General features: G+C 38.9%; 1 protein-coding gene and 1 long non-coding RNA gene across 4 annotated transcripts in view; one reads left to right on the top strand and one right to left on the bottom strand.

The window, feature by feature from the left end:
* LOC149130196 (uncharacterized) overlaps positions 1 to 17,500 on the top strand; it is a 117,485-nt gene that overhangs the window by 12,930 nt on the left and 87,055 nt on the right. The gene's annotated exons all lie outside the window — the stretch shown is intronic.
* LOC149130197 (uncharacterized) overlaps positions 3,079 to 17,500 on the bottom strand; it is a 29,289-nt gene continuing 14,867 nt past the window's right edge. The window contains exons 2-5 of the mRNA XM_089345857.1: positions 13,780 to 14,082; positions 12,306 to 12,445; positions 10,445 to 10,797; positions 3,079 to 5,909 (exon numbers count right to left, since the gene is read on the bottom strand). Coding sequence (XP_089201983.1) covers positions 4,348 to 5,909; positions 10,445 to 10,797; positions 12,306 to 12,445; positions 13,780 to 14,082 — 2,358 coding nt within the window. The 3' untranslated portion in view covers positions 3,079 to 4,347. The remainder of the gene's footprint in view (positions 5,910 to 10,444; positions 10,798 to 12,305; positions 12,446 to 13,779; positions 14,083 to 17,500) is intronic.

The following is a 17,500-nucleotide window of genomic DNA, read 5'->3' as shown; positions in this document are numbered from 1 at the left end:
AAAGTGTCTCGTTCAAGGTCACATTGCGCCGCCAGGAATCGAACTCACGAATTTACAATTGTGAGCTTAATATCTAAACTACTAGGTCACGCGCATACTCTCTCTCTCTTTCTCTCTCTCTCTCTTTCTCTCTCTCTCTCTTTCTCTCTCTCTCTCTTTCTCTCTCTCTCTCTTTCTCTCTCTCTCTCTTTCTCTCTCTCTCTTTCTCTCTCTCTCTCTTTCTCTCTCTCTCTTTCTCTCTCCCTCTCTCTCTCTCTCTCTCTCTTCAATACTCTCTCTCTCTCTTCAATACTCTCTCTCTCTCCCTCTCTCTCTCTCTCTCTGTCTCTCTTACACACGCACATCGAATTTTAGGTAGGGCCAAGCGAGGTTCTACATATACATAAACACACGTATAAAGCATTATTGTATATACGCATAATTACGATTTTGAGCATGCATAATTGTTTGTATATACATACATACATACATACATACATACATACACATTATATATAAGTTTATATATACATACATACATACATACATACATACATACATACACATTATATATAAGTTTATATATATATATATATATATATATATATATATATATATATATATATATATATATGTATATATAGCGAGCATGTGGTATATGTAAAGTATTAGCAGACGCTCAGGGAAGGAAAGAAAGATGGTTTAACGTTTCGAGCAGACGCTCTTCTTCAGAAACAGAGGAAAGTCCAATAGAAAAGGAAGACGGAGGGGAAAAAAATCGCCAACGATTCACATCTGGTTACATCATATATATATAAAATCATAAAAATAACGGTCATATGAGTGGCCTGCTCGATGTAGTTTTAGAGTCATTTTGACTTCTATTTCTAGCATGTTGGTACAGTTCTTAGTACCCTTGATTATAGTTATATTTATATAGCAATAACAAATCTCTGAACGAGATGTAAACAGTAACAGCACGAAATTGTGAAGTATATTTATATATCTATCTATATATCTCTCTCTCTCTCTCTATCTCTCTCTCTCTCTATATATATATACATATATACATGTGTGTCTATACATTATTTATAAGTAGCACAATTTATACACACGCACACACACACAGACGCGCGCACACACACACACACACACACACACACACACACACACACACACAGCAAGTCAAAGAATGGCACCAAAAGTCTGTCCCACATCTATTGTAAGATCTCTGGCAACTGTACTTAATGACCCCGGGTACCGCTGGACAAGACAATAAGTACGTCATGGTGACGGGAACAACCCGAATACTGACAGAGGGGTGGCATTATCAACCTCCTTATCATTATATGTGGCTGTGTGTGTGTGTGTGTGTATAAATGTATATGTATCTATATCTGCATATGAATATGTAGGTCTGTATGTTGATATCAAGGTGTGTGTATATATATATATATATATATATACATGCACACATACGTAATGTGCGTGTACATATGTATGTACATATGTGTGTATATGGGTATATATATTTTATATATATGTGCGTACATACACATAATGTATAGATTTGCGTATAATCTCGGCACTTTGCATGTGTATATATACATACATATATATATACCCATTCACTACCCCACACGTTGAGAGTGCCTGTATGAACATGGCACGAGTCCAGTTGCCTCCGAAGATCAGGAAACTCTCTTGTAGCTTTAGAAAGCGTGTTGATACATACATACACACATATCTATATATACATACATACATACATATCTATATATACATACATACATATCTATATATACATACATACATATATATATATTTATATATATATATATATATATATATATATATATATATATATATATATATATATATATATATATATATAATGAAGAAATAAATGGCATAGTTATCTACTTTATACAGTTCAAGCAATTAGCGTGTGTTTACGTCCCAGTAACTTAGCGGTCGGCAAAAAGTACGATGGAATAAGAACTAGGCTAACAAAGAATAAGTCCTGGGGTCAATTTGTTCGACGAAAGGCGGTGCCCTAGCATGGCCGCAGTCAAATGACTGAGACAAGTAAAAGAATATATATATATGCACACACACACACATACACAGGAACACGCATGCATATACATATTTAATTCTCTTTTCATACCTGGTCCTAGGAAATACTTCGTTTTTATTTATTGGTCCCGTCATCTCAATATTTTTATTAACGATGTTATATTTTTATTCGTCCGATTTCGTTTGAAGAACGGAACCGCGAAACTTATAGTCATGGAAGTGACTACGTTGTTGAGAAATGCATCATTTATTGTATGTATCCTTCCAACTTGTATCACACACACACATTTGTTGATGAACTGTTGATTAATTCAGGAGTCGATGCTCCTCTGTTTATTTGGTAGCCTGATGAGTTGGGAGTTATGTAACATATTACGCAATCTAACTGAAGTACGCTTATGTCTCAAAGACTCGTAACAAAACGATTGTAGCAAAACTAGGTAATCCATTTGTGTTATTTATTTATTTATTTATTTATTTATTTTATCATTATGATATACAAACATCACTTGTGTTACAGTGATGCTCGTTTATATCCATCATATGATGTCTAGACAGGGGTATACACACACACACACACACACACGTGTAGGTATGTGTGTACGTGCATATCCTTGTGTGGACATAACGTGATGCTTTAAACGAACACCGCCGTCATTCAACCAAATGCAATGCGTTTGCAATCTTGCTTGAAAATACGTGAGGGTTGACGACAGTTAGGGTATCCAGCCGTAGAAAATCTGCCTCAAAATTTTGTCTGACTCTTGAAAGCATGGAAAAAATTGGACGTTAAGTGATGATGAAGTGGATGAAAGTGATGTGCTCCGCATGCTAATCAAAACCTACCTGTTAATATTTATTGTTTACAGCCTTCATTTTCTTGTACATCCCATATTTCGCATACATCAATTGTCCAATATTTTCGTCGCTCAGTTCACTTCCGCTGTTCTCTAAAGAGAAATCATAAACCAATACATTCATAAACCAATACATTCATTTTCATCACATAACTCAGAGACATCATATATATTTTTTTATTGCTCTCCCTTTCGTAATACGTCTCTTTATCTTGAATAAGAGCTTATGCTCAAAACATTGATAGTTTTTTTTTACCTTTTTTTTTACCACGTGGCATTATACATTGATTTTGCATTCATTTTTTAATTACTGATGTGTCAGCAGTGATTATTTTTCATGCTAAAGTTTACCATGGAGTATACCCATAGATTTTAATCGTTTATAATATTTATAAATTAAATTTATAAATGAAAGTGAAAATCTGTAAATGAGATTTATTACATGCATAAGACCACAAGACGGTCGCGGGCATCTATCGCGTTTATACATCCTCAAAGTGAGCCGGAAAAGAGGGATCGACTTGATAGCCGTTTCAAGTATATTTGTATTCTCTTTAGCTTTTTCTACATTAACTGTTAACGATTTTGCATAACCACGGCCAGCGTCTACGACCGTCTTATGTATTTAACACATTTAATTCATATATGGATGAAGCGACGGCTAAAATGTATAGATTTACTCCATATTAACGTTTAGTTATTAAATTTGAGATATTTTAAAAAATCTGGATTTTGTTCTTAAAAATCGATAATAAAATCTCTGGATTATGGATCACTCCATTGTTATCCTTCTGCCATATTTTGCTTCATTCGCTGAACTGCGGCCAAGATGGAGCATCAATTTCAAGCGTTTAGTCACACAAATCGACCCCAGTACTTCGTTTATAAGCCTGGTGCTTATTTTCTCAGTGACTTTTGCCGAACCGCTAAATTACGGGAGCGTAAACAAACCAACATCGATAGTCAAGCGGTGTGTGGGTATCAAACATGAAGATACATTTACCCACACAGCCACTGTGTCACACATATATACACACATACATATATATATACGACGGTCTTCCACTCAGTTTCCGTCTACCAAATTCACTCAAAAAGCTTTTTGGTTGGCCTGGGGCTATAATTAGCGAATACTTGACCAAGGTGCCACATAGTGGGACTGGACTTGAAACCACGTGGTTGCAAAGCGAACTTCTTGACCACAGCACCACGCCTTTTGTATTATATATATATATATATATATATATATATATATGTTTTTTACAATCCAATTCTTGAGATAACTGTCAAATATTTTGTCCGACCCATTTCGAGGTGAGGGGTCATGGAAAATCTAAAAAAAAAAACAGTGTATATTTATTTTTTGTGCATATGTGTGTATGTGGTGGAGGAGGGGGATCGTTTTTGCGTGCTCCCTTCACATTTGCCCCAGTTATCTGTGCATTTGACCGTTTCGGGTCCTTTCTTTGTTTTGTCCCTCGATGGTTTGCTCTTGCGCTGCTTCCATTTCAAATTGAACCCCGCTCTGGTGCCGCTGTTCGGGTGGTGTGTGAGGTGGCGTTTCGAGCGGGTGACTCTGTGCCGCAGCCGCTGCCGTCCCGCCGCCGCCGCCGCCGCCGCACACGTTTCCGAAAGTCACGAGTTCGCTGTGATGGTGGTGGTGGTGGTGGTGGTGAGGCTGTTGGTGGTTGTGAGACATATGTGGTGGGAGTTGTGAAGACGGGTGGGGCGCCGACCGTGCCAGCGGCACCCTGCCGCTGAACAGTTCGTGCGGCGGCAGGTAGATTTGTAGGGCGCAGAACTGGTCCCTGTTCACTGCGCTGTCGTAATGTAAGATGCTGGGACGGGACCCCAAGGAATGTGACTCAACGACCCCTTCATTTTGGCCCAACAATTTAGGGTTAGCCGTTGCACAATTCATACCACTACAGCTATTGTTGCTACTACTACTACTGCTACTATTGCTGCTGCTGCTACTACCACTATTACTACTACTAATAGCATTATTACTACTATTAATACTACTGAGACTACACATATTGTTATCATTATTCTTGATTTGTGAGATTTTCGGAGGTGTGCTGTCCATAATATTTGAAATCGACCAGATTTTCGGTTTGGTATTTTGCGGACCTTGTATTCGAACCGCCGCCGTCGTCGTCACCGCCGTTGTCATCGTCATCGTCGTCGTCGTCGTCGAGGAAGGTGCGGCTGGAAGCGGAAGCGGAGGCGGAAGTTGACTTCTCTCGGACTTCGAGTGTTGCTTCTCGTTCGCCGCGTCACGGCCGCACTGAGCGAAGAATTTCGCCTGGTCCGTTTTGGCCGAGCAGAAAACTACGCGGCCCGCTTTGTTGGCGCCGATCAAAGTAGTCGTGGCCGTTGTTGGCGCCAGGTCCACGCTTGCTAGAGTCGAACTGTGGTCCATACTATTCGAATTTGATTCATCCTCGATAGATGGTTCAGTTGGTGTTTTGCTGTTATCGTCAGTCTTGTTATAATTATCTCCGTCGTCGCTGTTAATACCATCGCGAACATCAAGGTCGCCATTATCGTCAACTTTAACATATTCGTCACCATTATTATTATTATTATTATTATCATTATTATTATTATTATTATTATTATTATTATTATTATTATTATTGTTATTATCGTCATCATCATCATCACCATGAACATCAACATCACGTTCATCATCATCATCATCATCGTCGTCGTCATCACATCCAATTTTCCTTGCAGACGTTGTTATAGACGATGAGACTGGAGACAAAAACGGGTTTCTTTCTGGATGTGGACGGCAAGAATTGCTCAGAGCTGGGCCTGCTATATTGAGCAGGGACGGAATCGGGTGGTAGCAAAGCCGTTTCGAAGAACTGTTAAAGTTTCCGCTTTCCTCCGGATCATCCCGAACATTTAGAACGACTTCCGGTCGGAACTGGTTGGGCGATTCGCCATCTTTTTCGTCCAAACCGGAAACGTCGAGTCTTTCTTCTGCAAAATATGAAAAAAACCCCAGAAAAATGTATTATTAGAACAGGAATTTAAAATACACACACACACACACACACACACACACACACACACACACACACACGTATATGTATTTATATTTATGGTTCAAATGTGCAAAAACAAAAGACAAAGAGGTGAGAGAACAAGAAATAAGTGTATTAGTTTGACGCTCTGGAAAAATGGAAAACTCTTTCACGTTTCGAGCCGACGATCTTCGACAGAAAGAAACTAGGAACGAAAACAGAAGACGGAGAAAGACGTGCCTGAAGTTAGGATCTTTTTTAAAACGGGGGCCACATTTTTCATTAAGGAAACACTTTGAAACTTGGAACACTGGTAGAATGTGTCATATAAAACATCTTTTTCTCTTAGTCTTCTTACAAAAAAAAGAAATCCATAAGTTATTCCATGTGAAAGTTGTCGTATTTCTGTAATTTCAACCAATCACTGACGTCCATTCAGCTGATATACATTAAGTGCCGACTACATAAACAAACGATTCTGAAACAATTCTATCGGTGATAGGGTTAGGGTTAGGGTTAGGGTTAGGGTTAAAGCAAATTTAAAATGAAAAAAGCAAATAAAACGAAGGTATGGAGATTAAATACGCTTTACATCGCTTAATCAGCCAAAGGAGTAAATATAAACAACTGAATACTTGTCAGTGATTGGTTGAAATTATCGAAATAAGACAATTTTTTACATGAAATAAATTCGAATACAAAAATATTTTTCTGTTCTATAACACAAAATAGATAAGTATACGAAGTTTGAAAGTCTTTCGGTACCAAAAACACTACGTAAAACATTAATGAAAAATGTGGCCCCCGTTTTAAAATAGATCCTGAAGTTATATTACAATTTGACTGTTGCTAAGAAGCAACCACAAGGCACAGCCTCATTTTAAAAGCGCGGTAGCTGCTTTCATGGGCTTTGATTGGTTTGATGGTCAGGCTGATAGCGTTGGTTCTCACCAATAATTAGATTTCTAGGTTGAATTTGAACCCAGAGCGCAAACAGCCGGAACAGAGGCACCACCTTCTGTGTGTGTGTGTGTGTAGTCGTGTATGTATGCATATGTTCGTGTCAGTTAGGTATGTTTGTATGCACACAACATACGATGGCTTGCATAATCCATATTTATAAGTATAAATGTATATATATTCACACACACACACACACACACACACACACACTCTATAACAGCTGATTACATGCATAAACTGGTAGTTCTTTACAAGACAATCAGAACGAGTAAAATACAAAACAAAACAAAAACAAACAAACAAAAACACTGGAAACACACGCGTATATTATTGAACATATGCGATGGAAAGGGTATTAAAAAACGCCACCTACTTTTTTTTTCGCGATCAATGTAAATGAATATATCTCTATATAATATATATTTATACATGTGTGTATGTACATATATACATATATTTATGTATGTATATAAATAAAAGAAAAGATTAAGTATGTATCCTTTTTATGAAAAGAAAAAAAAAATTCAAACAAAGCAGACGATTGTCAAACAGCCATCTTTAATTGTCTCAGGCTTGCTCAATCTTTTATATGAATTTTGTAGCATTTGGTGTTTTTTTGGAAACAATTTCAACGGCAAGGTTATTACAACAGTCCAGCTGTGCCGTCAATATATATTTATAAAAATATATATGTATATATATAAAAAAGACTGGATAAGAATGGAATCAACAATTTGATGTCTTTTACTTAGAATAATACACGAGCGATGCAGGTAAGGAAATAGACGGGGGGTGAATGACGACAGTTGAACGCGTTATTGCAAATGGCTGACTTTGCTAAACTTCATTCTTTCTTCTCTCTTTTGTCTTTTCTTTCTCAGGAAATCTCGCAGGTGTTATATGTATATATATATATATATATATATATATATATATATATATATATATATATATACACACACACACATATATATGTATATTTTTTTCTTTTTACTCGTGGTTTTAACAATTGAAAACTTGAATGAGAACCTGGACCTGCGGCTTTTGTTAATTTTATAAAGAACTTTTCATGTAAATGGATCACAATCGACAAAACACATCGATTTTAAATTTTCTTCTCCGCTACCCCACACCCGCCTCGCCGTTCTTTTCTTTTCTTTTTCTATTTATCTATTTTCTTTAAAAAAATCACTACTTCGTATATCTATCTATCTATCTATCTACCGCCTGACCGTCGTTCCTTGTCCCGACCCTACCATCACCAAACTGGAGCGCATCCTCTTCCGCTTCTTGTGGAAAGGAAGCGTTCCGATGGTTAGGCGATCCGTTTGCTGCCAACACCCGTTAAAAGGAGGACTGGGCATGCCGTGGTTGATGATGCGCAGACACGCGCTGAGACTGCGACATCTCCGGCTCTACGTAGACAGCGGTGAACAGGTGTGGTCACCGTTTGTGCGGCGCGCTTTCCCGCAGCTCGTCTCCATGACCGAACTGCAGTCATGGATCAAGAAGAGGCCGAGGAAGGGCGAATGGCACCGCGAGTGTCGCGCTGCTCTTCGGCAACTCCAACAACCCGGGTCAACCTTGAGCGACTGCATCACAACTAACGCATTCTATAGTGGATTAGTGGAGGGAAGGTACGACGACGATCTCGGGGCGAACCTGGGCGTCGACGAGGAATACCTGACCCGCCTGTTTAAGACGACCTTCGGGCCGGGACCTATGGACAACTTCCAGAGATCCCTGGCCTGGCAGTGCTATCGAGAAGCACTACCCGTTCGGGATAAGCTCTACAGGCATGGCTCGAGAAACACGGGGCCGACCTGTCCGAGATGCCGGCAGAGCGACGAAACCGTTCTGCACGCACTCGTACAGTGTCCCACCATTTCCGAGCTGTGGGCTTACGTCGAACAACTGCTATCGCGTGTGGGACGAGTCGGTCTATCAGCCGAGTCTATCGTGAATATTGTCGCGCCTCCTTCCTTTAAACGGGAAGGAAGAGCTATTTTCATCGTACTTGTGGCTATGGCGAAAGAATGTGTATGGTGGACGCGTCTGAAAGGTCTAGAGACAAAGACTTTCCTCTCTGGGCAATCTCTCATCAACTTCTTCAAGTATCACCTGAAGAGGAAGTTGAGAGTAGAAAGGGAAGTCTTGTCTAGTGAATGCTTCAAAAAAAGATGGGTGAATGTAGCAAGGATGGCACGTGTGAACGACGGAGCCATCTTGAGCATAACCCTATGAACAAGAAAAAAAAATAAAACAAAAAGGCAAAAGAGAGTCACTTACTGTTATAGTTTCTTCAATGAGAATATTGACCAAGGTTACCGTGGTCTTTTCCGTGGGCTTTTCCTTCCACGGCTAAACCTAAACTGTCCTCCCCTCTTTTTACACGAGAACATTACTGTGTGATACACGATCCCTATTGATCGGCCTTTCCTTTTCTTTTTTTTTCGATCCCTTTTGATCGAACTGCCCCTTTTTCCCTTCCTACGATCCCTTTTGATCGACACCACCAATTTTTTTTTTTTTTTTTTTTTTTTTTTCCTTCCTTCCCCCTCCCAAAAAGAAAAGCTCTACATTGTATTTGTCCCATCTTCGTTGAGCCCTGTGTGGCTAATAAAAGAAATGTATCTATCTATCTATCTATCTATCTATCTATCTATCTATCTCTTTGTCTGACTGTCAACCTATTTGTTTGTCTATCTGTCTGTCTGTTTGTCTGTCTATCTCTCTGTCCGCCTGTCTATCTATCTATCTATCTATCTATCTATCTATCTATCTATCTATCTACCTATCTATCTATCTATCTACCTATCTATCTATCTACCTACCTATCTATCTATCTATCTATCTATCTATCTATCTATCTATCTATCTATCTATCTATCTATCTATCTATCTACCTACCTATCTATCTATCTATCTATCTATCTATCTATCTATCTATCTATCTATCTATCTATCTATCTATCTATCTGTATGTCTGAATGTCTATGTATGTATGTATGTATGTATGTATGTATGTATCTATCTATCTGAGCTTTTGTGTGTAATCATATATATTTGTACATGTATGTATATGTATAGTAAATATGTATGTTTGCAAATATATGTACATATATGTGTATGTGTATATGTGTATGAATAAATACACGTACACGTATGTATGTATGCATGTATATACATATATATTTATCTGTTTCAGTAATTTGACTGTGGCCATGCTGGAGCACCGCCTTTTAGTCGAACGAATCGACTCCTGGACTTATTCTTTGTATGCTTAGTACTTATTCTTTCAGTCTCTTTTGCCGAACCGCTGAGTTACGGGAACGTAAACACACCAAAATCGGTTGTCAAGCGATGGTGGTGGTGGGTCTAACAAACACAGACACAAAAGCACGCACATGAATATATATATATATAACGAAGCTAAATCACACACTGTCACTTCTATTTTGCCCTCGTCACACATCGACATCCACAAAAAAACAAAAAAAAACAACAACAACAACACAATAAACCCACCTTCGTCAAACAACGACGAGTCGTCCTTCTGATCCGAACTCCTATCGGGATAATAGTCATGTCTTGAGTCCGAGCCGTCCTTCGCCGCCACGACGTCGTCGTCCAGCGCATCTTTGTCCTTGCTTGACCAAGTCATCTTATTCTCCTTCTTCAGTCGGCGCCGGGCGTTGGCAAACCAGGTGGACACTTGGGTGAGGGTCATTTTGGTGATAATCGCCAGCATGATCTTCTCGCCCTTGGTCGGGTAAGGGTTCTTGCGGTGCTCGTAGAGCCAGGCCTTGAGAGCGTTCGTTGTTTCCCGGGTGGCGTTCTTCCGCCGGTTGGTGGCGCTGTTGTAATCTAGCGCCTGGTAACTGGAAAAAGACAGAAAGAACAAAACATATGTAGCGTGATTGTTTTACACACACACACACACACACACACACACACACACACACACACACACACACACACACACACACACACACACACACACACACACACGCCGTAATCTCTAGCCATATCGCGGTTCACCTATCGCGGTTTATTATTTAAGCTTACGTCGATTCCTCCGTGTTTTTTTTTTTTTTTGCATTTATGATAAAATAAATATATACAAATTATAAGAATAATAAAAAATATATATATACAGTACTTCGCGGTTTCTACTTCGCGGTTTCTACTTCGCGGTTTCTACTTCGCGGTTTCTACTTCGCGGTTAAACACAATCTCACCACCTTTTACATTTTCTGTTGTGTCTGGGGAGAGTCATTTTCTTATTTCTTTATTGCCCACAAGGGACTAAACATAGAGGGGACAAACAAGGACAGACAAAGGGATTAAGTCGATTACATCGATCCCAGTGCGTAACTGGTACTTAATTTATCGACCCCAAAAGGATGAAAGGCAAAGTCGACCTCGGCGGAATTTGAACTCATAACGTAACGGCAGACGAAATACCTATTTCTTTACTGCCCACAAGAGGCTACACACAGAGAGGACAAACAAGGACAGACAAACGGATTAAGTCGATTATATCGACCCCAGTGCGTAACTGGTACTTAATTTATCGACCCCGAAAGGATGAAAGGTAAAGTCGACCTCGGCGGAATTTGAACTCAGAACGCAGTGGCAGACAAAATACCGCTAAGCATTTCGCCCGTCGTGCCCACGTTTCTTATTTCTTTATTGCCCACAAGGGGCTACACACAGAGGGGACAAACAAGGGTAGACAAAGGGATTAAGTCGATTACATCGACCCCAGTGCGTAACTGGTACTTAATTTATCGACCCCGAAAGGATGAAAGGCAAAGTCGACCTCGGCGGAATTTGAACTTATAATGTAACGGCAGACGAAATACTGCTAAGCATTTCGCCCGGCGTGCTCACGTTTCTGCCAGCTCGCCACCTTTTACGTTTTCTGTTGTCTCTGGGAAGAGTCATTCTCTTTTGGTGCCTTTTAATCTGACACACGCACCGGTGAAATTTCCACTTATTTCTTTTCAATTTGCTAAAATTTTCGTTGCATCAAACCTTTCAGAAAAGGTTGCAAGTCCTTTGTAAGAAAATTTTTTTTGCATATACTTCTTGTACTGCAGAGAACAATGATATATAATTAATGAAATTAAATTAATTAAATTTAATTATTTCTATTCAACCATGATTTTGCATGATTTTAATATCGCTGTTCGAAACGATCGTCTCCATGAATTAAAACTCTCTTATATTCTATGGGATTCCTTTCCATAACATACCATATACAAGTATTATTTTGATATTCGCAAACTTACGCCTGTAAGCTACCAGCAAAATATTAGAAATCTTTTTTTTTTTTTTTTGGAACCCTCCAAGGTTGATAGTGCGGGTATAGGGTTCTACTTACTAGCTACTGTAGGAATGTGCCGCCAAAACTGCTGGGTCGTATGTATAACAAGATGGGGGAACGGGCGCCGAACCTGCCGTTAGTGCTTTCCAGGGGTCTGTAGGACGTTCAATGTCGTAACCAGTCGCGGGAACCGGCTTCTGGTGGGAGAATAAAAAGGAAAAAAAAATTCATTAAAGAAAGTGTTATATTATATGGTTAACATATAGTTATATATTTAAATGTCTGTACAATATATCGTTACAATATAATATATAAATATTCTTTTCACCTCTAGGCACAAGGCCCGAAATTTGGGGGGAAGGGGCCAGTGGATTAGATCGACCCTAGTACGTAACTGTTACTTAATTTATCGACCTCGAAAGGATGAAAGGCAAAGTAGATATATATATTTATATATAATTGTTAAAAAGGACAACAAACGTCAAGGTAAAGCAAACATCTCAAGTCATATACATTATTATTATCGGAAATCCGTTACAGAACTTACCTAGCGTACCTAATCGTTTAGATCACCTGTGAACTAAACCCCAATATTATATATATGTATATATATATATATATATATATATGTGTGTGTGTGTGTGTGTGTGTGAGTAAAAATAAATACAAAAAAAGGGTTTTGTATGATCGTGTATAGAGGAATATATTATTTTATTTAAAAGAGTTCCAACTCTGTTTTTTATGTTTTATTTATATTCTTGTAAAATTAATGTGGGATATAGAATATGGAATATATAATATATAATATAAAAATGGATGGTACAATGAAATGAAGTATTGAATGTCTTATTGAATATATGGAATATGTCTTATTGAATATATGAAATATTGAGTGTCCAATATAAAGGATTAAATATATAAAGGCGAATACGTATTTTCAATACCTTGTGGTATTCATCATGGCCTGTATTTGACAGACTGTAACAGTATATGATTCAGCTTATCAAACACTGTTTAATAAATTTATTCATATTTATATAATGGAGATTAGATTTTGGAATAGAAAATAATTTTTATTTTTTCATGTTGCTATACAAATTTGTTTCGTAGAAAAAACTTAGATATTCACCAAAAAAAAAGGAAGAAAATAAACATGATTGTCAAATTTTGTCCTCTTCAGTAACTGGAATGAAAACTAGAAACTAAAAAATATGTTAGACGTACAAAGATTTTCTCTTAGTCATCATTTTGATATTATTGTGTAAGTTCTTGTAATATGGCTCTGTGAAATCATATATACATGTCTATTCAAAACTCCTTTAAAACTCCTTTGGCATCAGTCGGCATTCTGGAAGAAACGATTTCCCAGCTACCTTAGCTCTTTACATTGGATGCTACAAGTGGTAGGACAGATAGGATGTTAGGCGTCACTTAGTCGGCGTTCTGGAAGATATGGTATTTCAGCAACTTCAGCTCTTTGCCTTAGAGTACTACATGCAGTAGGGCGGCAGATAATAATGAAAATACTTACCAGTGGTGCGTAAAACGCCGAGGGTTCAGTCCCTAGTAAAGCAGAAGGTGACAGCCCGGTCGTCGTATAGATATGCTCCCTCAAAGATGCAGGCATGCGCGGGTATGTGGCCAGAAGAGCAGGGTGTAGTTGGCAGGTGCAGGTTGACTGGCCGGTACAAGGGTCCGTCACAATCGGTCGTCCGTTCTCGCAACACGTTGGCGACGAGGTCGATGATGAGGTCACGGCGGCTGCCGCTGCCGCTGCTGCCGCGGCTGCCGCAGCTGCTGTTGCTTGGCCTAAGTTGCTGCCGGACAGTAGTAACTAAAGAGAGAGAGAGAGAGAGAGAGAGAGAGAGAGAGAGAGAGAAAGAAAAAAAGAGAGGGATTAGAGATGAACCATGGTTGAGAAGAAAAGTTTCATTGCATCATGGTGCCTTTCACTTTTTCTAGTTAAACATTATTAACTCAGTGGTTAGAGCGTCGGGCTCACAATCATGTGGTAATGAGTTCGATTCCCGGACAGGGCTGTGTGTTGTATCCTTAAGCAAGACACTTTATTTCATGTTGCTCCGGCAGAGGGTGATGGCGAACCTTGCTGTCCTCTTTCACCACAACTTTCTCTCACTCTTACTTCCTGTTTCTGTTGTGCCTGTAATTCAAAGGGTCAGCCTTGTCACGCTGAATATCTCCCCGAGAACTTCGTTAAGGGTACACGTGTCTGTGGAGTGCTCTGTCACTTGCACGTTAATTTCACGAGCAGGCTGTTCCGTTGATCGGATCAACTGGAACCCTCGACGTCGTAAGCGACGGAGTGCCAACAACAAGTGTGGAAATTAAATGAAGGGAAAAAAAATAAAATGGAAGGCAAATGAAAACCGGAAACGGAAATACGAAATGATAGTTGAAAATAGACATTAAAGGGGTAAAAACTACAATGATAATAATAACATATACAAATATACAAAAAACTTGGCCAAAATCCAAACCATGTCAAAGCGGAACCAAGAAATCCAAGCAGCGTGTAAATTGAGAAGCAAATAACTGTGTGTGAGAGATTCTCACACCCTTTCAATAACACTATCTATCTATCTATCTATCTATCTATCTATCTATCTAAGTACACACACAATACATTATACATACCCACACAAATACAAAACACACAGACACATACACACTTGCATATATGCATATACACACGCAAGTACATACATATATATATAGATATGTATACACACATATATACATATATATGTTTATCTACTAGTCTATCTATCTGTCTGTTTATCTATCTGTCTATGCACACACACAATACATTATATATATTTCGTATATTACCTATTTAGACATATAGCTACACACAATCATATATATGTATATGTGTGCACACACATATATATATATATATATATATATATATATATATATATATGTATATATATGTGTGTGTGTGTGTGTGTGTGTGTGTGTGTATTTGTGTGTATATATGTGTGTGGGTATGTAAGAGTATATATGCATGTCTGTATGCATATATGCAAGTGTGTATGCGTGTGTGTTTGTTCGTATTTGTGTGGGTATGTATGTGTATGTGTATGCATGTACAGTATGTGTGTGCGTGTATGTGCATGTACGTACGTATGCGTGTATCTACACATTTATACGTATTCATAAATACCTATATCTGCTTACATCTTATTGTATATATACATACGTCTGCTTATCTATGTACCTGTGCATACATCCATACAAACACACAAACTCAAGTGCTGATGATGTATAAGTAACGTGAACATCTCCGCGTAAGTGACGGTCGGCTGATTTCTAACGAGCGATTTGAACAGCCTTAATAACCACACCAAACAGGTAAAATACGGAAAAATTAATCACCAAACAGACATAATAATTGACTGAAAAATCTTCACTAACTTATGACAAATTCGTGTACACAATCTGGCGCCTTGTCAGCGGGCGGGAGGACCTACACGACACGAGGCAAACCGTAGGCGGTCGAAGCAATGTACTCGAGTTCAGGAGTATGGATTGTTACGGTAACTACTGGAGCGTTGGCAGGACAATACAGGCTACCCCTGTAAGATTTACGATGGTATATTATCACCCTTGATACCCAAGATATATATATATATATATATATATATATATATATATATATATATATCACTGGTTTTCTTCCTTGCTATACGTTATGATGGGGTCAACGATGTGTTATGCGGTCTTACGGAAGGCTCGTATGTCTGAATGTCTGCCTGTTTACTTATTTGTCTGTCCGTCTGCCTGCCATAGTGTGTGTGTGTGTAAGTGTGTGTGTGTGTGTGTGCGCCCGTGGTGTGCTTGTGTGAGTGTATGAATCTGTGTCTGGCGGTTTGTGAACCTATCAAGAATCGGTTGTCCTGTTTCAACATATCTTTTTTGAACACTAAATAAGTCTACACACGCGCACACACACACACACACACACACACACACACACACACACACACACACACACACACACACACACACACACACACACACACACACGCTACTATGACCGCGAGTCCGCTGCCCTAACCACTGGGCCATTGCGCCTCCACGCAAAAATATATAATACAAAGGAAACCAATACCGAATGCAGATGGCTCTGTGTGGTCGTTCCATCTGCTAGAAATAGCAGTGAAATCTTCCTCAAATTTTACACACAACTTGTATTATAGTGCTGTCTGGTTTAAGATGAAATAATTGCTGGAAAGAAACATGATGGTCATGGAGGGACTGACTTGGATCATAGGAATGTTGGAGCAGTAAAAGTGCTAGAAAGCAACAACAAAACTGTAAGATCAACAATAACAACAACAACAACAACAGCGATTAGAGCAGCAACAGCAGCAGCGCCAACAACGACATCAACAACAGCAGCAGCAATACCATCAGCAACAACATCAACAGCAACAACAACAAGAAAAACCCCCAACAGCAGCAACGGCAACAACAACAACTTCTGCTAGTACTACAGCGACAGCAACTACGACCAATCCAGCAGCAACAAGAACAACCACAACAACAACTGCATGCCGAGTCGTTGATCAACTTTGCTGTCCCGACACCAACATCACTAACACTTCATTAGTTCCAACATGTAAACCAATAAACCAAACTCCTACTGCTCCTCTTTCAATTTCTTCTCCCCCCCCCCCCCACCACCACGCCTACTACTACTGCAACCACCATACGCGGTTCTATCCCATCCCCGGATTGTCCTACATCCCACCACCGTACCCGGTTGTCAAGGAACAACGATCAGTAAACGCATGCAAGTGACTTGGTTTCTGTGTTTAAACTTCCTTTCTCTTCTTCCTATGTTACTTTTTATTCGGTTGTTTTGTTAACACACACTACTGAACGGGCCGGCTTTTGTTTTCGCCATGTTCATTCATATATTTAGACTGGGCAAACGAACGGGAACGATTGGAGAGATGGCATGGTGCTGTTTGTATATTGTGTGTATGTATGTGTATGTGTGCGTGTTGTTATACATGTGTGTGCGTGTTAACAGCATTTATTATATATATACATATATATATATATATATATATATATATATATATATATATATATATATATATATATATATATATATATATATATATATACACACACATATACGCACACAAATAAAATGACGCTCTTGTGTTGCCTTTTTGTGCTCATTGCCTAATATATAAACACACATACATACTTACATC

This window comes from Octopus bimaculoides, chromosome 30, assembly GCF_046866305.1.
Source record: "Octopus bimaculoides isolate indiv1 chromosome 30, ASM4686630v1, whole genome shotgun sequence".
In the NCBI taxonomy this organism is placed as follows: domain Eukaryota; kingdom Metazoa; phylum Mollusca; class Cephalopoda; order Octopoda; family Octopodidae; genus Octopus; species Octopus bimaculoides.
Note: the sequence above shows the minus strand (reverse complement) of the source record. Positions and strands in the feature narration are given on the sequence as shown.